Here is a 25,855-nt window from a genome sequence, read left to right on the forward strand (position 1 = left end):
TGTTGTTACCTGTGTAATTTAATGGCCATCCTCTTTCAGCCTGCCCTCCACCCTAATGTTCTCCATTGGTTCCTCCTCACAGCTTATGATCTAGCTAGTAGAGTTTACTCTGTCCCCAGTCCACTAGACCAAATTTAACCAAATTCACCAAAACAGTCTATGAATTGGCTATACTTTCTGAGCCGTTCTGCGTTCCTGTCACACCAGATGGAGCGGTGTGGATGATATCCTCCTACTTGCTCATGACCTCACCTCATTTGAGGTCCTTTTCCCAGCATAGCACACGTGTTCCTTTCCCTTTTCATCATCAGCCAGGCATTCAGTAGGTCAATTGTTCTCTACAGACTAGCCCAGAGGCTGAAAAGGTGTATAATTTGTACATAAAAAAAAGCATGTCACCATCATTTGCATGTCCTTCCAGAAGAGCTGTACCCCTTTATGTTACTATTCCAGTCATGTGGATTTACCTGTTAAATATTGGCTACAATGGGGTTTCACTCAAAAATACATGTTAATGTGATAACTGCGTAAACATTTTCAGTCTGTTTTTTAAGGCTTTGTTGAGTAAATACAGCCTTATTGTGAAACCTCAGTTTTCTTAGCTGAAGTATAATGTAAAGATGATGGAGCAGCCGTCATGGCTGGGGAGAGGGATGTGGGTGCATCATCGGGCACCACCCCTGGCAGTGCTGGGACATTAGGCAGCCTTCTTGTGTGGGAGAAAGATCAGGTCCCATTTCTTTATTTCCATATGCCAGTTACTCTGAAAAGAACAGTTTAGTATTGGTAGCAGGTGACTGTTGCTTGCTATTTATTCAATGTTTTTGTAGGTGTAGCAGATTTTGTGTTGATAAAGAATAATTTGATTTTGGGAGGAGATTATGTGTAACATGTTTGTTTGGGATTGTTACTGAGGAGTCCCACCGTAATCGTGATGGAAAATATATTAAACTTCATTTTAAACATATATGATAGAAAGGTAGATAAGCATTTGAAACAGTAGAGTTAAGCATTTCCTCACTTTACAATCTTTGCTCATTCTTTTGCTGGGAGAGGACTGTCAATCTTGTGTCTTTTAATTTAAATGTAACCTGTGTCCCCACCCCCAGTGTACGCTTATTTTTTCTAGAATCATTTTATATAGCTGCATGAAGTTGGCTTCTGTTATATTGGACAATGTAGAATACAAGAATCTGTGCAAAGCATCATACAAATGTTGGCATTTTTTTGCGTGTTTACTGTACTGGAAAACCTTGTAGTCTCATCAGGACTTCTTATTTATTGATAGCAGACACATCAGTATTGGCAGCTCATCTTTTTTTCTTTTTATTAGAAAAAACTTGCTGCATCTATTGAGTTGAGGAGAGGAAAAAAAAAAAGATTATTTTCTGTGTTTATATGGGTATACAATTCTCATCACACCCAGGAGATCATCTTGTGGTTTGGGGTGTTTTTTTAAGCTTCACTGTATTTTTACAGTTGTATAAGTACTTAGGTCAGTGGATTAATAGTTGCAATAGCCATTTTGTACATTCCTTTATTATTTTCAGCAACTAGAGAACAATTTATTCTTTTATCTTGGAGTAATCAGCAACTTTACCAATAGTCTTTTTCAATACTTTTTTCTTTACCTTCTGAGAAGTACCAATCTTGTGTACATTGTTAATCATACGCCTTCAATATGTGGTATTTAGTTTAGTATTGTTCTAATTGTTACTTTTGAGCCTTGCATGGAAGGCTGTGGGGATGTCTGATTCACACACCTAATGCTTTATGAGATAAACAAATAAGTAATTCAAGCTTTGTAGTCGGTGTGCTACATAATGACCTAGTCATAATTTTTGAATCGATTGTCAACACATATTAAATCACAGCATCTATTTGAAACCATAGTATTTCATAAGCTGCATTTGACAGTTCATTATCTTATCTGTGAGAACTCCTTTCTTCCTTCATCTTGCCTCAAAAACAATATCCCTGCAATTGAACTTTTGGTAAAAGTCAAGGTCACAGCTTTGGAATAAAGTTATATATGGGAATTGCCTGTCTTCGCATTGAAAATGTGAGTAAATCAAAAGTACTGATACGGTAATCTAAATCTACAGTATGTTCTCTTGCATTTTATTGAAACTGAAGGATAAGAAGTTTTGTTGACTTTATAAAATTGTTCTTAGTGAAACTTCCTTGAGAAACTTTCTTAACAAACCTATATAGATTTAACCCTGCACTTAAAAAAAAAAAATTTAGGAATGGCAGTTAAATTATAAAAGATATATATGTATGTAAACCTACAAGGAATGGATTTGGGGTATGTATTTAGGTAAAGTGTGATGTCTACATAAAATAGCAAAGTAAATTATCTTCAAGTTTGCTGAAAGACAGCATGAGTACCTTGTGTTTTCTGTGGGGTGTGTTCTTTGGAGAGGTCTGGGGAAGAAGGGAGTATTTTAGTCAGAAATGCACCTTTTTTCCCCCAGATTTATAATTTTCTCATAGAACAAATGTCAGGAAAGGGACTATCTTAATGTGAAAGACTGTTGCCATTTGGTTTCATTCGATTAAAAGGGGCTGGAAAACATCTTTGATTTGATTATACAAACTGTAGCTAATGTGTAATGTAATGAGAGAAGCTTCCCAGAAATCCATTTCAATTTGTGAACCAATTTTGGTTTGATATTCTTGTACATCGTATTACTAATATGTCAAAAAAATCTTTAGGATATATGAGTTTTTAATTGTTTTATTAACTGTTGCCAGAAGTTACAGTCTTTGTAACCTCTTAATATTTCCCATAACTTCAGGTTCTGCTTGTAATTTGATGTTATGCAGTCGAAGAATATAGTTAATTTTTTCATACTTTTGAAGAAAAGTCTTTATGTGACTTTTGACCTGCTGCAAGAAATCATTCGGTGCTTCCTAATGTTGATAGTCCAAACTTTGAAATTTATTTCTAATGCAGATTATTAAGGCTTTCTTAGTGCTTCTGTGTTGCCAAGGGAATCACAGACCATTTGCTCCTGGAGGAGATTCAGTTTTAAGAAAATTTGCACATGGATGGTTAAGGGGTTTTTTTTTGTGTGTGTGTGTGTGTGTGTTTTGTTTTTTACAGAACATCTACGTGTGCAAATGAGCATTGCTTTTTAACACTTTGATGAACAGTTGTGTGACAATGCAGAGTGTGCAGAGACTAACTCTGCCGAGGTGATGCACCTGATTGACTCAAACCAATTCAACTTCACCCCTCACTCCCACCCCCCCAAAAAACCCCAAAGCCTAACAAACACATTCTTCTCATGCCTAGCAATGAATAAACATTCTGCACTGCTCCTCAGTGGGTATAAAAAAGGGTGAGTAGCAGGATTATCGTGGTATTTAGACCATCGTTTGAAGAAGAGGCAGCACTGGGGAAGCCCTTTTCCATGAACTGCAGGTGACCTGGCTTTAATACAAATGCGTAAGGCTGTGGGCAGTATAGTAGACCTGGAGGGAAGGTCCCATACAGGGCTGGCATCACCTTCAGGGGAATTTTCTTAAGTTTACATCCTCCTTTACATCCTTTGGCGTTGTGCACAGATCTTGGGGTGAGAGGGATGGGAGCAGGTTGCTGGCCTGCTGCTGCCAGAGGGACCTCTGGCTGCCTTCATGGGGTTGTGGGAATGGGGAGCTGCTCACAATGTTGTCTGCAGGAACTGTGGTCAGAATCCAAGGTTTCTGCCTTAATTCCTGACATGGCTTAAACCTCTGCTCACTTGTTATCTGATAAAGTTGGTATATTCAGCAACTGAAATCCTTTGTGGAGTATTTCAACTACAGGACACTACTTTTTATTGAACTCTTGAATAGGGATGACTTGTGTTGTACTTGGCTGCTATGTATAGATTTTTCTCCCTCTATTATTAAAAACCACTGCTATCTTATTTTTCAGAGATAAAATACAAAATAAAATTCATATTTGACCTTCGTCAAGGATACTTGACCTGGGGGAAGAGGTGTGCTTGGAGTTGAGTGAGGGGCTGCTGGGCTCTCCCAGCCCTTGCGGCATCCTCTCAGGCTCTGATTTCCATTCAAATTCTTTATTCTTTTTCTGTGTTTCATCTTTTTCACTGCTGGGTCTTTCATTGGCATTTTGAACTGTGGGCAAAATTATTTTCAAACACTGGCTCTTGTTCAATTCCCTCTTACCTGATTTTTTTTTTTTTTGAGATCTGCTTATGTTGGGTGAAAAGCCAGTAAAATAAAAATGGAAGTTGCCTCCAAGGATCCTCCTCTTCCTTATTTGTTGATTCAAACTTTCCAGCTTAATTGGTTTCTTCTTTATTCCTTGTTGGCAGTGACCTTATAGAGCCTGAATGAAAGCGATGGTTTTCATTGCTTCTGGTATTTTGTTGCTAAATTGTTCATTAATTTACAGTGAAAGACTGATATATTACACCACCCCCCCCCCCCCCCATGCTTTCCTGTTAGTGTTGCCTTGATCTACTAAAAAGTAGCATTACCCTCAAGTGGGGTTTTGGGGGAAAAAAATTAATTGTGATTTTTTTATTTTTGCTGAAATGAATTTTGTGTTATTCTGAGTAAGTGAAGACCATGGATGAAATCTTGGTATTTAATAATGTAATGCCAGAACCTCATGGTGTAAAGTTTAGTAGCTAGACCAATATTTAAACTGTTGAGCAACGTTATTGCTCTACTAAACCTCGTCACTTCACACATCTCTCTGCAAGACCTACTTTTGCCTCAGGCTGTAAAGGGAAGATGAGATTTTATTATAAGTCTCCTGGATTAGGTACACAGGAACCACATTGGTTGACATTGGCTTTGATATATATGAGCAAAAGTTTATATAGTCATTTTTGCTATGTTTCCATTCTAAAAGTTAATTAACTGATAAGATATAACCCTGGAGCATGGGCCTTCAAATAGGACAAGACAAAGGTTTAAAGAGAAATTGAGACAAAGGTCTGATGCGATGAATGATCTAGAAAAGGCAAAATATCAGTGCAATATTTTAGAGAATCTCTCAGTTCTGCCTAGCCACACAGTCTTAATTTACTTGTCCATGCCATGTCAAACTTGCTCATAGAAACAAATTACTATGAATTCGTGGTGTGCTCTATTTATACTTTCATTATAGCAACAGCAAGAGTTAGTTTCGCGAGTACAGCATATTGGTATGGAAAGTTCCCTTTCCTTTGGGCTTCTGATGAATTAAAAAGCTGCTATTTACTGTTTCTTTGAAATACACACTTAAAATTCCAAATACCAGTTCTCTTCTCTGAAAAGGAAATGTGATGTGAATCTCGATGAATTTTCAAAGTATTGAGTTGGTTTTGCATTTAATTTTACTCCCTAAATAACATATTCTAAAATAGAAGACGTGATTACCAGTTTGGGAAATTTTGGAAGTCCCTCTGATTATGTTTACTTGGTTTTAAGGGAAATGGTAGTGCTGGGCATAATTGGCCAAGTCTTTGTTCCCTCTCCAGGGAAGAAAGGGTCAGATGTTCCTCTGGGCTTCGTGTCACTGAGGCAGCCTCCGGTCTGAGTCACTGACGTGCTCCTTAAGGACGCCCTCCGTGGCTGGCATGGACCTGCCTCTCCAGAGGTGAGCATAGGTCCTGATGCTGTGCGTGGACACTGAGGGCTTCTCAGAGCTGTGGAGGATGTTTCTGCTCTTACAGGAGAAGGAAGCTGATGATACGTACTTGTGGCTGAACCACTTTCAAATGAACCAGGAGAGGCATGTGAAGGAGATATAGAAGTAAGTGGTGGGTCCGCTGTTGTGGCACTGGCAGAATGTGAACAGCCGCTTCCCCCAGAAGTGCCATCAGGTCACTGTCTCTTCTCTACGTTTTCATGGGCTCTTCTTTTCCTGATTTTTTTTTTTTTTTTAAAGAATATTTTTAAGAAGTCAGAAAAAATAAACTACTGTAAAGTTTTATTCCAAGTTGCTTTCCAAAGACGACCTTCTTCTGCTTTAAGCGCTCCTCAATTTAAGCGTGATCTTATCTGATCTTATAATGACAGTTGGCAGAAACCTTCTGCATCAAGAAAGATTCACACTAGAGCAATTTTGTGGGAGAAACTGCTTTGAGCTCCAGTAAAGATCAACAAAACTTCACAGGTGAAAAGAGGGTATAAGATGAGAATCAAACTGGTTATTTGTTACAGCCAAGATTAAAATGGTTTGTACTGGAAAGACTGTAATATAAGAAAACGTAGCGTAGTGTCCCAGTCATCTCTACCTCGGGGTTAGCTAAAATGAAGCGTATGAAGATTCACTAAAAATACTAATAATCTTCCAGCAGGGTGGAAAGTATTTCAAAGTCTGATGCAATTTACTTTCTCTTGTATTAATTTGTTTTTATTGCATTTGATTGTTTTTTCTGTTAAACAAACCATAAATTATATGATCTGAAGCAATGGTAAAGAAATCACAATAGAGAACTTTTTGTGTCCAAATATTGTATCTATTATACATGAATGATCCAGTGATCAATCAGTGTTTGGATTGTGTAATTGCTTTAGAAACAAATGCTTGCAAACAAATGCTTCATTCATAGATATTAAAAAGAAAGTGTAATAGGATCTCTTCCTATTGAAATAAATGTGAGTATTCCCATTGTTTCAGCAGGAATACAATCTGCTTTATAATCCCCACTCGATTGTAACAGTTTAGTGCAAATTTAAGGAGAGTAGCAGCAGCTAAATAAGAAATGTTTCTTTTTTTTTTCACCTGTAAGAAAGGAAGAGATCATTGTAAGAAAAATATAACGTACTGTAAGGTATCTCCCTTTGCATCTTCTCTGATCTTCTACCTTGTTTTTGAGAGATTAGAAGGGGAAAGCAAATGTTCCCTTTAGATCTGTTAGTTTCAAAAGAAAAGTAAAAAGGAATGTGCTAGCAGTGAGAATAGTCTGAACAACAAACATAAGGAAAAATGAGTGTAATTATTTTTATTATTCTTAAGAGGCAAACCTATTGGAACTCCTGTGCTCACACAAAAAAGTTCATTTAGCATGACCCAGGGGAAATACCAATTCTTATGGGAATCAGGGTCTTTTATACTCACTATATAGAAATATATCCTTCAGTATCTTGGACTGTTAGTCTCTTCTGGGGCATTCGGGGTTTTTTTTTTTGGTTTTGTTTGTCTTTTTTTTTTTTTTTTCCTGCTAAAGAAAAGATGCCCTGAGGTAGGGTTTCTGTAAAACACTTTTCCCCCTCACACTAGGAATGTTTAGGAAGAAGTATAAAAAGCCTTTCTGTATGTATAATTTATACATTATGTATACATCTATGGAACTCCCACGCATCAGAGTGTGACTTTGCTTTTACTGGGATTCAAATCTGCATACTTAGCTTTCCCACTGGGCAAATCTCCTGAAAGGCCCCAACCTTTGATTTCTCAAGGTTGTGTGTGGGAAATTTTTCACAATCTCTTTCTGCCTCTCTAACCTTTAATCTAAGTACAGTGTCTTTACTGTATTTAGGCTTCAGTCTCAAGTACAGTATCTTTACTTTGTCTCACAAGGTAGACAATCTTGTAAAATGGCTGAAAGATACTTAATTTAGATAACATGAATTATTTGAGTATGCATTTTTATTAGCTTCGGTCAAAGTAGATTTAGTTGTTTTATCAGTTTTAGGCTGGAGATGAGTAGCCAGACTTCAGACCTCAAAGCATTTAGCTTTAACTGTTCTTTACTGTAGAAAAGTGATAGTTGAAGTGGAAAGTTTTATGCAGGACCATGTTTGCAAAATCCATTGGTACTTTAGAAAAATTTAACAGCAGTATCTATGAGTGGAATATAGAAATTGATCAGGGGTTTTCCAAATTTCCATGTTACTACTTTCTGAATTGTAGTTTTGGATTTTGATAAAGATGACAAGTCTGTATGCTGTAAAATGGCATGGTGGTCTGAATTCTGGAAAAACATGGTTAATTAAAATATAAATAAATAGAGGAGACCACATTATGGTCTTATTTTACACCAGTCCAAATCTGCATGGCTTTACTTAGGTGCGATGGTGTAAACAGCACCATGCGGGCAGTACCGTCGGGGAGGAATTGATAATTTCAGACAAAATTGTTTATTCTCCCTTAAATGTTAGCTGTGTGGCCAGGCAGTGAGCAAATACAGATTTTGAAAAAAATGCGATGGGTGCACCCCAACGGACATCAGGCTGCCACACAACCCCTTGTTGTAATGAGGAGATCTATGCAACAGCAGGTTAATTTGTGCTGTCTTACTCGGGGCTTTGGAGCAGGCCTGGTAGGGCAGGGTTTGGGCATTAACAACAGAATTAAACCGGCCAAGAGCAGCGAGGAGTTTTGAATGGCAAAATGAGAAGAGCCAGAGCTGAGGAGGAAGGGTAGATTAAAATCTTTAGGTGTTACCTTGGACCATAATGTTTTAAATATAATGGGGTAGTTGTAAATATGTCAGCTTGTTAGTGTTATGTTCTTGATTTAGTATCTGCGCTTCACTGTAAAGGGATAGATGCAGTGAAATGGCAGCGTGCCTGCCTTCCAGAGCAAGATTTTCAAATGTATTTTCCTACACCAACATAATGCAATGTTTTTGAATGCCCAGTCATCTGAAAGATGATATGAGTGGATAATTTTATCAAACCTAATACCAAAAAAATTCAGACTGAAGTGGACTTTTGGCTGGACAAGTTTACAGGGCTGTCTTCTGAGACCTTCCTAAGGTTGAGTTTGCCGTGTAAGTTGGCTGTAGTGTTGAGCTCTCTTCTGCTGTCGTGATAGATGACTATGGGGTACTACCAAAACCTGGACCTGGCTGGAATAAAACAGGGTGCATGAGATTTTAAATTCATCCAGCTACCACTAAAAAACCTGGTAAGTGAATGTATAACTTGAGGCAGAGCTTTCAAAAAAAAGTCAGTGCTTTCTTAATCAGCTAAGTGATTTTCCAACTTGAGTTACTAGAAATACTGTAAAGTTGTGTTTGTTTTCCGTTTTCTCTCTCTTGTGTTATTTGGCATGTTTGATTCTCTTTATTTACTGTGGTCTCAATGTGTGTATATATAACAGGATATCTTAGTTTTATTTTCAAGTTGTGCAATAAATAATTCATCTTAAATATAACTTGATGATAGGTGCTACTGATAAATTGAACTCGAGTAATTTTAGTAATTGTGGGCCACAGAAAGAGGACAAAAAGGAAGCATATTTTTGTATTTTTTTATGTTCTCTGAAAGGAACAGAAGCATAATTTCTATCATTAATCATCGAATACACTTCCATTGATTTTTCTTTTTAATAGAAAATGAAAGTAAAAGCAATTCAAAACCTGTAATAATGTTAGAAAAAAAAGGGAAAAATTGCGAAAGATTCCTTAGACTGATTGCATAATGTAGAAGCACTCAGATTGCAGTTATTCTCTGGCTAAAGTAAATTTGAAACATTAAAAAATCATATTATTTTGTCTTTCTAGCCAGGCAGAGTGTGAACCACTTGCAATAAGAAAACACTTTTATTAAAATGAAAATGGTGCTAGACATTAATGTATCAATCCCATGTTCTGCATTCAGTGTGTGGGTGGGAGGAGGAATGGGCTTTATAGCAACGTATTTCTCTCCTACTTCTCCTTAAACAGTGGGCAGTCTTGGTTCACAGCTGAGGAAGCATTAAAACATCAAGTCTCACAGCTTGGCAAAATTGACACGTACAGCTCAATTCTTTCAGTGATTTAAATCATATTCCCAACCAAATAATCGATAACCTCATCCATAAGTATCAAAGAAAAATTGTACTCTAAGAAGTTATTTTAAATGGAACAGAGGTGAGTCCAGTTTAAGGCATTAAATGACAGAAGTCAGCCTGCACTGATTTTACTGGGTTTAATATGCAGCCCTGGACATATCTAATCCCTTTCAGACAAACTGCTCCGTTCTCATGCTCGTGCTGTGGTGCTGGCTGAGAGGCTCTGAGCCGTGAAGAGTGAACGGTCTGGGACGGACGTGTGCCTCTGGTACGCAGACCTTGTCTACAGACCTCTTTAACCCCTTCCGTCTGGTGAATGCCGATGACACGTAGCCGCAGGGAAGCTCTACGGTTGGGTCAAACGCATGGACGTGGGGACGGCTGCCCCGGCCGGGGCACGGCGGTGGCTGTGCTGGAGGTGACCTCCCACCAGGCTGAGCCCCAGAAAGCTGCAGCTGGGGCTGTCCTTCTTCTGGGGCTCCTGTACCTAGATGAACCTGTCTTTTTCCCCACGTACAGGTCTTATTGTGGGAAGGCTGCAGAGAGAAGCCAACCCAAATTGCAGCTAAAACATGCACCTTTACACTGGAGAAGGATCTTTACAGTTTTGCCTGCTTTTTTTTCTTCCCTTCTAATTCTATCCCAGACTTCTCCCTTTCCCCTGTTGCAGTCTCTTCTCCATGCTAATGCTCTGTACCCAACTTTTCCACCCAATTCTTCCCTGGCCCCTTTTCATGCAAATCATTTCAGTTGCTTTCCTTTATCTTTTCTGTTGATATTTGCCATCTTTATTGCTTCCCAACCTCATCTCGGGCTCCTCTTGTTTGTTTATGGTGCATGTTGGTTAGGGTCTGTGTTTATTCAGCACTCTGCTCCACGGCATTTGTTAGCCCTTTAGCACTACTGTCAATATCATTAATAATTGCAAAATGGGAAACCGGTGATCTCAGAGCCAGTTTCCCTGCTGCATAACTAGTTGTTCCAGCTCTTCCTCAGTTATTTTTACTAGATTTGTGTCTGCGATGTCATTCCCGGCATCATTTGTTCTTTTCCTCCAACTTATTTTTAAGGCTTATCTTATGGTTTGCTTCTCTAAATCCAAACTTTGGATGCATTTCACTTCACTGCAGGGAGTGCTGCTCACCCAAGGAGGGGGTCACAGTGGTGAACTTAAGCGCGTACTTTTGTCCTTACAGAATCAGGGCCTTAGGCTTACACCTGAGTCTCAGCAAAGCCTTATCTTATATCTTCTATTATGTCTGCTTCCATTCCCCTTCTATAATGAGGGGTTGTGTTAAAATACCAAGAATAACATAAATGTTCTACCTGGGGTTTTGGAGAAACTTGTTGTAAGTATGAAGGATCATCAATACAGAAAATAAATGAGGTCATCATGGGTTATGAGACTGTGCTTATAGTCAGCAAGTCTGGATCCTTAAAGTTATTTTCTTCTTTTTTTCTAACGTATTATCCCTGAACTCCTTTTTCACTTATCATTAGTGACACGTATAAGAAATGGTATGTTATCTTGTTACATTGAAGGGTAATGAGAATAATTATGCAACACAAAATGAGAATATTTCTGAACGTTGAGAAGGTAAACAGCTACATTAAAATAATGCCCTTGACTTAACATGCTGGTGTTGATTTTTCACACATTCTTAGAATTTGAAGCCAGAGAAGATTATTACATCATTGCGTCTACACATCTTGGATGTTAGACTTCTTGTCTAGCCTCATAGGCCATCCTGTTGTTCCTGTACTAAGTCCAGTCATTTGATTTGCCGTACCACATAGCTTCAGTTTTAGTGTTTGGCCTGAGTGTACCTTCCTGGAATTATCAGTCATTGTTTTCAGATGTTCTAATGGCATTTAATTCCAGAGTTTTGAAACCACTAATTTAGGTTTCCCAAATTGAAGTGCCGTGGTACAATATAATTTTACTGTTGGTAGTTGATATTCTCAGTCTTCAGCTTTTTACCCTTTGGAAACTGTTGAAATGCATTTTTAAAGGAGAATTGATTATAACTTTTGCAAATGAATGTGATTACCAAGACTGTCTGTAATTGGATTTGTACTTAAGAGGAACTATATAGGAACTATATTTATGTTATCTTTCCTCATTGGATGCAATGCTATGCCTGTAATATTTCTTCCTCTCCTTTTGTTAGGACCGTCTGTAGTGCTTTTCAAGTCAGGCATGTGCCTGCTGAGAGCCCTTGAGTTACCCCAGTTTGATGCTGACATGCTGCTTTGGTGGTGATGTAACGTCATTTAAGGATGCATTCAGTGCCTCTGCAATTTGACAGCATACAAACATTTGATTTCACCATGTAAAAGTTTATAGAAGTGTCTGCTATTTACTTTTAATTTAAGATAAATGTAGTTAAAGAATATAGCTTCCATATGCTTCCACGTGCCATATGCTAAGATGATGGCATACAAACATACTCTTGTGGCTCTAAATATAAAACCAGAAGACAGAGACTGTCGTACTGAATATCCCATTAGCGGTCCTTGTTCAGTATCCTGACAGGAACTTGTACCAGCAGAAAGGGAAATTTCCTCCCCATGCTGTACGTTTAACACTTGACTTATGCCTTGAAGTAAAACGGTTGCATCTGCAGCTATTTTCATTGCTCATTTTAAGCACTAACTTTTGTTGGCACCTTAACAGGTGTATCCACTCCGTCTGTTAAACAATTCCAGCCCTGCCCTGAAAAAAAGATCTTTTCTTTTAGCATTTTAAACCTGGTTACCTTTCAGTTTAATTCATGATCTTGTTTTTATCGTTATAAGAGAAGGTGTAATTTTTTTTTATTTTTTTTTGAGTCAGCCGTTGTTTTATATCAACAGAACTGCATTAAATTCTCATCCCACAGCTTGGCCCCAAGTGTTTCATTCCAGTTTGGTGGCGTTGACTGGTGGTAATAAGAAAGAATAGCAGGACTTCAAAAGGAAATTCTGCATTTCCCCTCTTTGTGGGAATCAATATTATAATTCAAAACCCTTTATCTGGCAGTGTCCTGTTATTAGCTGTTTCTATTCATATGTTTGTGTCCATTTTAAATGCTGCAGAGACGGTAGAAATCACACATTATGTCTAGGAGGGATTTATTGTTACTATGTGATTTTTTTTTTTTTTTTTTTCTCAGTGCATAGGGCTGCAAATGGACTGCATTTGCCCTCTGGTGGTATCCCACTTAAAAAAAAAAACAATGAGATGTTGACATAGCAGAAATGGCTTTGCGGTGTGAGTTTATTTAAAACCATTGTGACAGAACTGAGGATTACAGGGAAATATTTTTTATGCAACATAAACCACACATGAGCCAAACCAATCAGTAGTTTGAAACCACCAAGGATAAATAATTTTACTAACTTTCCTGAAGGTCCACTGAGAATAAATTTGCCTCATTCTGTTTCCAGAAGTGCCTGTATTTGAAAATATTTTTCTCTTAAAAGTTAAAGCTAACTTAACTGGAAAATAAGTTTGCAGCAGGCAGAAATGAGGTGACTAGTTCCTGAACAAATCACTGGAGTGGATCTGTCAGCTCTGCTGCTTCCTGTCTGGCCCTTCTCAATCCATTAAAATGTCCTGATGGGCTTTTGTTTTATTATTAAATTTATTTTAGCAGTTCATGCTGCTCACCTCAAGCATAGTTGTAAGCATGTAGCAGAAATCCTGCCATTTCTTATGACTGACATGCTGTAAAGATCAGGCCCATTAAGCTCAGGCTTTTGGAGATAATTCAGTTCAAACTGAAGAAGTCATGCATTGGCATCATCTTTGAAGATGTGTGCAGACTCTTGAGTGGGAATGAATTGCTTCCTAATATGACTGAAATGCACTGTACTGCTTAGGCCAATCCGAGGAGGTAAGGGGGTTTGGTGTGTAAGGGTACCAGATGTTCATGGCTGGCATTTTATTTTGTGCGTGTAAAACAAGAAGTGCCTGCTCTCCCAGCAAAATGATGCAGCTACCAATTGGGTCACCAAAGAGGTGCTCATCTGGGCCCACCAGTCTGGTAATAACACCGTTGGCATTGATAAGTGCAAAAGTCCAGGAGAACGGGAAGCAAGCGGGATGTTTGCTCTTTTGGAAGTGTTTTAGGCATCATAAAAAGCTTTTCTGATTCCTTGCTCTTCGGCTGCTGCCTTCTCTCCTTGCTGACACTGAGGCTTTGTTGCTCTGTCAGGAATGACCGGATTGAGTTACCAGGATCTGCACTTACAAAAATTCCTGAAGTAGAGAAGAAAAGCAATTCTGTATTTTCAACCACCTGCCTGTCCTTAATCACCTCACAGGAGATGGTCCTCCTCTCCTCCTTTTAGGTCTTATGTCTCATACTAGACTATCCATTATATTTTCTTCTTTTCAACTCCTTCCTGTTTCCGTGCTTGTAATGTATAATCCACTATATTATTTGTAGTTTTAATTTAACTTTCCTCTACCCATGTTTACTATTGCCACTGATTTCTTTAAGCTCCATGATGTCTGTCAAATATTTGCCCTGATCTCATATGTCCTTATATATATCCATCACTTTTAGCATCTAAATAGGCTCAGCGAACAAGTGAATTATTTGTATGTTTAAAATTAAGGACATTTGTGCAGAAGATCGGGCCATTAGATAATAACTCATTGCAGCACGGAGCCTCTGGTTTAACATCGACATTTAGAAGTTCCATCACTTGTGCTGCCATTATTAAATGTCAGGAATGAATTGTGGTCTTCTGTCAGACAGTAGTAAACATTGCAATGTGATGGTTTATTATGCAATTGCAAATAGTGCTTCATGGGGCTGGCAGCGTAGGATATTGTTCACTTCCCTGCAGATGCTAGCGGTTGTAGCGATGCTGAGAAGATGGTTTGCATACACTTGGCCACACTTCACGTGGACGCATTTGTGTTGCCAAATCTTTGGTGTCCTTGCTAAAGGTAATGAGGCTACACTGACCTTGGGCATCAGAGTCTATTACTTGTTTAACCTTCCTGAAGAGGGCAATTACCCCGCTTTCCCGTACAGAGTGGTGACCTGTGTCCTCACGCTCTTGTAATTGAGAAGGGGAACGTCTCTGAGTTTCTGACTGCCAGAGTTGAGAGATAGGAAGGGTCACAAGGATTGAAAGTGAAAGGCAAGGATCAGCAATTTAGAGGTAGTTATTAATATGCTGATTTACTGTCACTTGAGTCTAAAGAGACTTTTAACAATTGCTTGCCTTCTGCACGCTCTTCAAAATGCTGATTTTTTTCCTTAGAAATCTAATTACATTTTAATAAGATTTTTTTTTTATTTCCAGGTGGTTGCCAACCCATGCCTTGCTCCCATAGAGTACCATAGTTAAAAACCAAAAATCATGTGTATTCATTGCAAAGTTACACCCCGGTAAATCCTTTAACTGTAAGAAAACAGAGAGTTATTTTTCTGTTTTTCTGCATGCAATCCTAGTTACATTAAGTGCTGGCAACAAGGAAAAATATATGCAGCCTCAAAAACCTGAATTATTTAGGAATCTTCATAAAATAATATCACAGGTTGTTAAAGTAAAATAATAAAATCTGAATTAAATTATTTCATCTTCTGTAGGTTTATGATACAATGTGTGGACTTGCCTGAAATCAGAGAGCCTGACATGACTAAACTCTTGGGGCCAAATTCAATTCCTAACTCTGTCCCTGACTTTATTATTTTAATCAAGTCACGACCTATCTTTGCTTTGGTTAACTTACAATGTAGGATATAAAAAGCCTATAATCTTGGAGGTTTTGTGAGAATTAATTATTATTAATGAAATGAAAGACTCCATGATGTGCAGGCTATTTTTATTTATTATAATTACTTATTATTAATTCATTGAAACTTTAGCAAGTTTTATTATAGGCTTCTTGTACTCAGATTTATACAGTAATACTTTTGTCCTCCATCATGGCTATACAGTGCCATTATCCACCCTGAAAAATTAATCATTATAGTCCAAAAAAGGACGGGGGTGTTGAAGGAAAAGGGCATTGACCTGTAATAAAACTGGGGGGAAATCAGTTCATCTAAGTCCTGGGCTGTGCTCTTGCAAACCCCTTTTGACTCTTGCCTGGCCCCAGAGGCAACTAAGTCCAAATTCAAGAGCCCTCAGCCCCAGCCCGGCCCTGTGCCTATTGTTTCCTATTGCCGTGGCCCAAGACCTGGTAGAGCTTTGGGCAGGGGACCAGAGAAATGCATCGCATGTGAATGTGGGCTACAGCCTTGATAGTGCTGTGTGTGAAGGTAAAGCTCGGTGTGTGCGCAAGTGCTCTGCCTCTGCCCGTGTGCGAAGGCGCTTCAGGTCGGATGGAGCTCAGCAGAGTGATGCCGTCCTCAGCTAAGACGTACGGAGCAGTTGTTTTTTGTGGTTTTTTTTCTGTTAATGGATCCATTCAGTAGTGCTCTTATAGCGAGCTATTGTGCACCATAAAAGCAGGTTAGCTAGTAAAGTGCAGTGGCTGCAGCCCCTATCATGGCCACAGGCTGAACTCTTGTGCCCTTCCTCCTAAACATCTCCATTTATGCAAGAGGTTCAAAGGTTCAGATGGCCAGAGTGCAGGAGAGCACAAGGGGTAGCACAATATTTAGAGAACTCAGTTTGGAGGGGGCAGACCTGGTGTTTACACCTTGCTGCAAGAAGCATTTAGCTGTAGCATCTGCGGCTCAGACAGAGCAGAGGTCACCATTCTGTATGGGAAAGCTGCTCAGACAGTGGTTCCCTTCATCTGAAATATGGAAAAGATGGAAGTTTTGGAGAAGGAAGCTTTTTTTATATTTTTAATTTTTTTCCCCCCACTTTGAAGCAGTTTCAATTCCATGTATAGTGTGTGCATCACAGCTTGGGGATCCTGGCCTCAACCAAATATGCTTTATGGCACATAGCCACAGTATTACATCTTTTCTTGTTTGGTCGTAGAATGTATCATTGGTTAAACTGTTGCCCCAACCCTTAAAATGATGGCCTCCTTGAGAATGTTGAATTTATATCATCATTTAGATAACAAACTGCTCAAATAAGAATGCATCTTTATGATTTTGTGAAGCTTCTAGCACATCTTTGAGTGACGCATGAATAATGACCTAAAAATAAATCAGCTTTATCCTGTTAACCCAGAGAAGTGAATCTTGCATAGAACACAAGTACTGCCTGCATAGAGTATAATACAATATATATAAGACTGTAAAGATTTCTGTACCTTTACTTTTCAGCTGTTACGTGCCTGTCAGAGCACGACGACTCTGCCGATGTCGGTGACTGCCTGCAGTGGGCAGGAGCTATGCCACCTCTTGTTCAGGAGTGTCTCGTTCCCTGCAAAGATGACTGCACGTTTACCCCCTGGTCTAAATTTACAGCATGCTTGTTTGACTGTGAATCAACTAGAAGTAGGAGACGGTCACTCACAGGTATAATCTTTTATAGTATTTATCTGATGGTGATACTTGTGGATAATGTTTCTCAGATGTTGGTGGGCTGGCGTTGGGGTTTTGGGAAAATCCAGACAGAATAGTTATCATCCTTAATTGATTTTTGATCTGAGACCCATCATTGCCTGCTTTACGCACACACATTTTGGTATGAAAATAGTGCAGAAAAACTCAGTGGGGGAAGGCCATTTTTAGGCAGAAACCAAATAAAACAGTGACTATGCATTGTGCAAGTTTATCTGACCTATTAATTTGGGAAGCATGCAGCAAATGTGTATACAAGGATAAAAATCACAGCGTTTTTCTGTTTAAGACTGTTGAAATCTGGATGAAGTTTAAAGCTGGGAATTTTGTGCTCAGCAGTATCCAGTAGTTCACCAGGGCAAACTAATATCATGAATAAAGAAAAAACAGTATCGTTAATACAGTTTTGTTTGATCTTTTACATGTATTCATTAAAAACTCTAGTTCAAACCATTTCATAGAGCAGTCTCCCATACTTGCTGTTGTGGTTTGTTGTATTATTTGAATGCTGATCAAACTGAAAAGTTTTAAAACTCTGTAACATTAATAGTTTGGAGCCACTTGTTTTGTTAGGAGTTGTCTTAGTTTGGAGCCACGTGTTTTGTTAGGAGTTGTCTTACTCCCCGCCGCACGACACATAGCCGAATCAAATAAAAATGACTTCTACTGTTTTCAGAAGGTTTACAAGAAATTTACTGTTATTGTTATCCTGAACACTCGCATCTTCCCACATTTCTGGGTTGTGTTTGAGAGCTGTGGTGCAGCTGGCTTGAGTTTGCTCTGTTAATAGAGGTGAAACTTCAAAGACTTCTACTATGGAGTAAAATACTAACATTGCTGTAAAAATATCCACTGTGATAATGCCTGGGAACTGGATGGCAGCAAAGTATGGAGGCGACCACTGCTCCTTTCTTCTGTACTCATTGGTACCTGGCTGCATGGCTGTCTTGTTATTCAGTTTGTTACTGTTGGAATGATCCACGATTTTAGTAACTAACAATTACAGTATACAGACATAATCGCTTCAAGCTGCCATTCATGAGTATAGCTCATTAAAGGATAAAGATTTCTCCTTTACATAAAAATCATTATTATAAAATACTCTATTGTTTCTGTCAAAAGAGCATAGTCTAAAATGTTCTCTGTATCAATGCCTGTGTGTTCATAATAGTAGAAATCCTCTATCCCTATCGGAACAATAGGTGCCTGATCTTATAGAAAATATGATACTGTAAGAAATAAGTGAATACTTACTTCCAGGTAGTTTTAAATCTGAATTTTCTTTATGAACATGTGTGCAAGTTACACAACAGTGTGGTCTTACCTATCCCGTTTCTTACTCTGTTCTACCTTACCTATCCCGTTTCTTACTCTGTTCTACATCAGACATAGATCTGTTCAAGTAAGTGGACCAGAAATGGTTTCTGATATTCAGGTTTGGATGGCTTGTCTGCTCACCCGCACTGCATTTGTGACCAAACACCGCCAGTCTCTCCCATACAACCTTGCTGGGTTCCCTTCCTCCCGCCAGGAAGGAGCTCGTGATCTCAGCCCAGTCCCAGCAAAGGTGTTCTGAAAAGCAAGTGGTGAAGATGCAGCGGGTGGCCCAGGTGGTGCTGGGGTGGGGACGGCACAACAGCACGGAGAGCAGCGAGGGGGGACCTAATCAGGCATCGGGTTTGGTTTGACCACATTTCAAAAGGGGAGGTCGACAAGATTAGTGCTGACCTGTATTTGCATAGAACTTCATGAAAATTGGAGCTGGCCAAAAGTCTTGAAAAAATCTCATCCGTGTGAACTCAGTCCAAAGATTTAAGGAAAGTGCTATTTTGGGAAGTACTTTATGGTGTTAAGAGAGTCCTTTATCCATTTGTATTTCACCTTTCGGTAAGCACGCATGAATTGTACCTCCTTGTTCATCAGTGTGTGTGTCTATGCTCAAGTGAATGCTTCGGCTCCGTTATAAGAGATCATTAACAATGTCATTTAGTGGGGATCTGCTAATTGTTTGCTAAGTATTTGCTTGCCTCCCACTCAGTTTTTAATAGTATTATTCATTTTACTTAGTAAGTAATCATAGACTCTACATATAAAATTAGTCATTACTTAGGAAGCAAAAGACTTTTTACAGAACATATCAAAATTCAAAGTCATTATAATGAAAACACAGATTTTAGTAAGTCTTCAGTTAATTAATACAGTCAGTTAATTCACTGTGCTATGGATACAATGCATTTTCTGTAGGAAGGTGTATTTTTAATGTTTCCTATAATTTTTATGTACAGTCTGTACTACCTGATAATATTTAATATAGATTGTATTTGTTAGTGTTCGGAAATTTAATTTAAAAAAAAGCGCTATTTAATTGAAGAATTTATGTCCTTGAAAATTATGGAGGTGGTATTTTTAACAGTAATTTTTAAAGCAGTCTGTGAAGATCATCGAAATATCATCATCACTAATTCTAAAACTACTTCTTTGTGAAGAGCATGGGACAAATGCCACTTTTGCCCTCAAAATAGGGCTTTCATAGCAACTTCATTAGAGAGAAGATTCCTACAAAACAGATGGCAGGGCAAGTTGGGAAAAAAGTGTTGTATAAGTGTGAGATTATTAGCATCTTTACCTGTGTCTGATGCGCTTCATGTAATAATGGCAAAACATGAGCAAGTCCCAAATTCCCACATTTACTAATAACGCAGAACATACAGCTGTACATATACACTGCGTTTGTGGCTTCTGTCAGCTCATCAAACATAAAATGCTGGAAATGCCACTAGAGAGCTCCCAATCTATTTAAAGCCTTTTAAAAGACTTTCCTTTAAGTATATGGAGTTGTACCTTTATACCTTACCTGAATATGCTCATAAATATATATATATAAAAATAAAAATATAAAGACGTTGGCACTATTTGATTTCTTTGTGTTTATTATCCCTTTGTGCTGGCAAACTTTATGTTCCCCAGAACTCTGAAAATACAGTTTTGAGAGAGCCGGGGCTTGAAGGATAGTGATACTAAGGGTCTGCAATTGGTGCTCTTCTCTTTGGAGGTACACGCGTGTATGCAAACAGGTATTGATGGCAGCCAGCTTGTGCTCTGGGTGACGTGTGGTGAAATGACTATTGGTTCCAGACTAGAAAGAGGGGGGTTGGGTTATATAACTTATTTTTTGTTTTTAGTATCTTATTTGTGCGCAATACCAAAGAGAAAACATTTCTTTTGAGATCAAAGCGTTAAAAACTTCTTGCAGAAGTATTTTTAGCGCATCCAAGATCCCCAAGGCACATTTTGAAGATGGGATATAGATGCAGTTTGTTAGTGAAGAGGAATTCTCCTCTTCTGTGCAGATGCCCAAATGCAGACGCTCCTGAGCTCAGCCAGCATAAAGATTGCTCCATGTCACGTTGGCTAACCCATGCCAAGAAAAGCATTGATGTTATCTTTAGAGGCTCTATACAGGCCTTTATCCCATGGGGCAGCTGTAGGGTTGCAGGGAGCATGAATTCTCTTCTTTACATTATCTCTCCTTGTACTGGGGACGTCTTCTTATGCCTAGAAGTCCTCCAGGAACAGGGCATGGAGAGTGCAGCTGCAGAGGACTGTGCCACAGGTTTATTTGAATGCTTCTGCTTTGTGAAGGTACTGAAAGGTCTGTAAAGAGCCTTCTTTTAAAACCTGTTGAAAGAAGAGAGCAAAAGAAAACATTAAACCAAATCCAATCATTGAAATGCTTTCCAGCCCTAATAATTTACCAAGGATTATCTTTTCTGTTTTCTTCAAAGTGTGGTTTGTGTGCAGAGTGCATCTTTAACTAATTTGTAAAGTAGCCTCAAAGAAGAAGTTGTGGCTAATGTAGAGTCCTCTGGAAGTTGTCCTAGCAACCATTGATTGCGAGCAAATAGAGACAAAACAATCAATTTATTTTCATCAGATAATTAGAGAAAATGATATTATATAAAATTACAAAGCATTTTCTGGGCAGACCGCTAGCAGAGTAAGACTTTGCGTTTTGCTCCTTGCCCTACCCATCAAAACAGTATTTCCAAGTTCTCTGGTTGCCCCTGGAGATAAATACGTTGTCCTTGCACTCCAGAGCACTGGCAGCAGCTAATAGATGCTTCGGAAATGTTTCTGGATATTAACATTCAGATTGTCTAGGTTCTAATGTGTTGAATTCATGCAAGTATAAATAATATGACGTGTTGTTATCAAAAGTAGCAGATGTTAAGCTAACAAACAGATTTCTGTGGTTGGAACAGGGCGAAGCAGAAAGCGAGACAAATGCCAGAATACAGAAGTTTATCCTCAAGTTGAAACAGAGCTGTGCCCCTGCGAGGTGTTTACCTCCCAGCCCCACGGAAACTGGTCCGACTGCATTATTGGAGGAGGTACATCTGAGCTGCATTTGGGAATGAGATCCCACAGAGACACCAAGGAGTGTGGCGAGGGTGTACGACTGCGAGCTATTGCCTGTTACGATAAGACCGGCAGACTCGTGGAACCATCTCGCTGTAGCAGTTCGGGTAAGATTTAAAAAAAGCGCACAACGCGTGTAAATAACCCTGATGCTGAGCACAGTTATCCACTCAGTGGTTCATTTTGGAGCCCGTCGTAGGTGTGTACCTGTGTACTTGCTGGAACAGCTTTCACAAGGCTGCTGTGAGTGTTGAACACTGTTCTTCGAATATCTTCTTTTTGCTCTTACTACTGAGGTTTTCCTCAGTGTAAGGGTCTGCTGGCTTTTCTACAATGGAAATGAAGAAGAGGGCTGAAGTTGGCTATGCTGTCAGAATACCAGAGACATTTCTTTTATTTTTCTGAAAATCCCATAGAAATATAAGCTTAAGAGAAGGCAAATTTCAATCAGCATTTTGTTTGAAGGTATATCCTACTTCGGCTTTTACTTGTTTAGAAATTATTATTCCTTTTCACTGTATTTGGAGGATTGTATGGTTGTTTTCAATGAAGGAATCGGGAATTTTCTTGAGATAATCGTATTTCATTACAAACTCCCTGTGATGTCACCTGCTGTTGCTCATGCCAAGTCCACATGACTTCAGCAGCCGGTGGTCTCATCCTTGCAATTTTGTGCCAGTCGCAAGCTCAAATTGATATACGTATATTCATTCCAGTGTCACTGCTTGCTGGGGCTCTGGGCTGTGGTTCTGTCCACTTGTATTTCACATATAATCAAGTAGCCTGTATCACACAGAAGTAGGGCAGAATTAGAAGTAGAGCAAGCAGGAAATGTCATTCGATCTGGATATTTTCTCCCAGTTTCCATGATTTGCAGTTCATTGCAATCATTACGCTAAATCAATTTGCAGATAAAAGCCCTTATCTTAGGGGCAAATTCCTTACCCATGCTGCCCCCAAACCACTAATGCTTTCTGACTTACAGTCAAAAAGCTTAGAACACCACACAGTGTGATGTAGCAGTTTGGAAGACTGCTGGTGAGCTATATGATGGGAGAGGGAGAAATGATGTCTCAGGAGGAGATTAAGCGATACAGTGGGAACCGTTAGTGTTCCTGAGTATATAAGGGAGAAGAGAAAGAAGTGGGGCTGCTCTATGGAGGGTCTTCAGGATGAGGATCAGCAGCCTGAGCTGCATGTAATAAAAGGAAAAAAAACCCACCCTAATGAAGTGATTCAGTCCTGGAGTGAATTCCTCTCACAGCTGTTGATGGCTGTTCCAGCTGGCTGCACGGATTCATAAAGCAGCTTTCCGTGGTTTGTGTTTCAACAATGTGCTGTTGTACCAATTGATTATGCCTCTGTGGCCCATGAAGGAGGAATGCTATACGTTTCCCCCACAACATTACCTTTTCTTCTGTAAAAAGGGAGCTGTTGGGTTTTGAAAGGTGGGTTTGCCTGTGCCATGACTTGCTCTTTTGAAAAACTCAAAGTTTTTATCACTATTAAAAAGAGCTAGTTATCTATGCGTGGGGCTTTTCTGAATAACCTTGAAGCCTGTTTCCTGTCAGTGATATTTATGTGGCATTTTTAATGGTCTGGCTTCTCTTAGGGAGGTAGTAGGGAGTGGTAGCTCAAGGGTATTATTGTTACCTTTCTTGTCTTCAGCTTTTTATCTGAGCAGATAGGATTGCAACGTGGCCCCGGCACAGGACCCGCATCAGAGGCTGGGAGGGGTGGTCAGTACCGTACAGCAGAGCCCTGTCGTATGCTCTTCCTCCTGCGCTCTGTTTACAGAGTGCTCTGAAGACCTTTAGGTTTGGAAGCGGGATGTAAAGGCGGGGTGAAACGTTCCCACCTTCTGGATGCCCCATATAAGTTCCCCGAAGGGTGAACTATTAATCTCCAGCCAGACCCCTGTTTAATACCAAGGATGTATAAGCTCCTAATTGCTACCCAGTGTTGAACACCTTCTGTTCCCTGCAAGGGGAGCGGGAAAGTAGCGTTGCCTCGGTCTCCAGCTAACATGGATATTTTGGTGACTTTGGGTGCAGAGTGCCCAAAAGTGGGCAGAAAGCTCCACAGGTTCCACTTACATCACTTAGAACCTGCCTTTCAACCAGAGCATTCAAGTGAAGATAAGTGTATTGGATTTGCATGCAAGGTTTGGGGGGGGACGGGACCTACAGGGGTGGCTTCTGTGAGAAGTCGCTAGAAGCTTTCCCCACGGCTCAAATAGAGCCAATGCCAGCTGGCTCCAAGTCGGTGGGGCCGCTGGCCAAGGCTGAGCCCATCAGCGATGGTGGTAGCACCTCTGGGATGACAGATTTAAGAAGTGGGGAAAAAAACCTGCACAACAGCAGCCAGGAGAGAGGAGTGAGAGAACCAGCCCTGCAGACCCCCAGGTCAGTGAAGAAGGAGGGTTAGGAGGTGCTCCAGGCGCTGGAGCAGAGATTCCCCTGCAGCCAGTGGGGAAGACCCTGGTGAGGCAGGCTGTCCCCCTGCAGCCCAGGGAGCTCCACGGGGGAGCAGATCTCCACCTGTAGCCCGTGGAGGACCCCACGCCGGAGCAGGGGGATGCCCACGCTAGAGCAGGTTTGCTGGCAGGACTTGTGACCCCTTGGAAGAGACCCACGCTGGAGCAGTCTGTGCCTGAAGGACTGCAGCCCGCGGGAAGGACTCACGTTGGAGATGTTTGTGGAGGACTGTCTCCCGTGGGAGGGACCCCATGCTGGAGCAGGGGAAGAGTGTGAGGAGTCCTGCCCCTGAGGAGGAAGGATCGGCAGAGACAACGTGTGATGAACTGACTGTAACCCCCATCCCTGTCCCCTTGTGCCACTGGTGGGAAGGAGGTAGAGAAAATCGGGAATGAAGCTGTGCCTGAGAAGAAAGAAGGGGTGGGGTGTGGGGGGAAGGTGTTTTAAAATTTGGTTTTATTTCTCATTATCCTAGTCTGATTTGATTGGTAACAAATTAAACTAGTTTCCCCAAGTAGAGTCTGTTTTGCCTGTGATGGTAATTGCTGAGTGATCTCTCCCTGTCATTATCTTGACCCGTGAGCCTTTTGTTGTATTTTCTCTCTCCTGTCCAGCTGAGGAGGGGAGTGATAGAGTGACTTTGGTGGGCACCTGGCATCCAGCCAGGGTCAACCCACCACAATAAGCCTGATATTTATGGTCTCTAGAGCTGGAAGCTTTTAAAATGCACTTCTGAACACATTATTGAATTAGTGATAGAAACAAATCATTATCCAATTAATAATTAGCAGAATGTTTTTCAACCATAATAGAGAAGAGCAAATTACAGAAGCATGCAGAATTGCTAAGCCCTGAGAAATTATTCATGACAGGTTTTTTTTAAGCAGCTCGGTTTGTCTTGTTCACAATTAGTATCAGGTGACCTTTTAACATTTGCTAGCTGACCATATTTATGGCTAATTAAGCTATTGCCTTATATATTGAATGACAATCACTGTGATATCTAGGCATTGTTCTTGCTTTATGAGATGTGGGGGTGTGTTCCTCTTTTATTTCTTTCAAGTCTTCTGATTTCTCTTTGTTTCTTGCTCTTTTCCTTTTGCAGGACAGTGCTTTTCCTTCCTTCCCTTGAACCAGGACAGAAGTGAGAAGTTTTAAGACTTAGACCTCACTTCCTTGCTGGGTCCTTTTGAGGAACTTTTACAAAATGTAGAAAGACAGATGTAAGGATGCAAATTTTGCCTTAGAAGTAGATTTAAGTTTGTCCCAGACTTGATAATGCCAGGAGTGCAAGGTATAGGACAATAAAAATGGTATAGCATAGAATAGGTCAGTTTGTAGCTTTTCTAGAGAGCAAACTGTGGGCTCTTGCCTTGTCACAGCAATGATTTTCACTTTCCGACTGAAACCTGGCTGTTGAACTTACCAGTTCAGTAGGGTTTAGTTCACTCGTGTCAATGTGATTTACTATGCGAATGTATCATAGTTATCAAGTGAGTGTTCTGTGAGTTTGAGTCTAATGTAGAAATTAATCACTGCTCAGAGGGGTTCAGGGTCTGAGGCCCTGATCTTACGCTGAGTTTTGTGAGCAATTCTGCATTTGCAACTTGGGGGGAAAAAACCCAAACCGAAACATCATTAGTCTACTCATCTGTGTTTGTCAGCAGTCAGTCTAGCCTCCAACTCTCCTAAGCCTATTATCTGCAAATATATTAACCCTTTAAGCATTCCTTCTCAACAGGAAATGGATTTTC

The 25,855-nt window shown here is 39.9% G+C and overlaps 1 protein-coding gene across 1 annotated transcript in view; it reads left to right on the plus strand.

The window, feature by feature from the left end:
* The window catches only part of THSD7B (thrombospondin type 1 domain containing 7B), a 334,912-nt gene that overhangs the window by 210,164 nt on the left and 98,893 nt on the right, over positions 1–25,855 (plus strand). The window contains exons 14-15 of the mRNA XM_049809853.1: positions 16,966–17,160; positions 21,468–21,731. Of these exons, the coding sequence (XP_049665810.1) occupies positions 16,966–17,160; positions 21,468–21,731 (459 nt within the window). The remainder of the gene's footprint in view (positions 1–16,965; positions 17,161–21,467; positions 21,732–25,855) is intronic.

Source organism: Accipiter gentilis, chromosome 1 (genome assembly GCF_929443795.1).
Source record: "Accipiter gentilis chromosome 1, bAccGen1.1, whole genome shotgun sequence".
NCBI lineage: Eukaryota > Metazoa > Chordata > Aves > Accipitriformes > Accipitridae > Astur > Astur gentilis.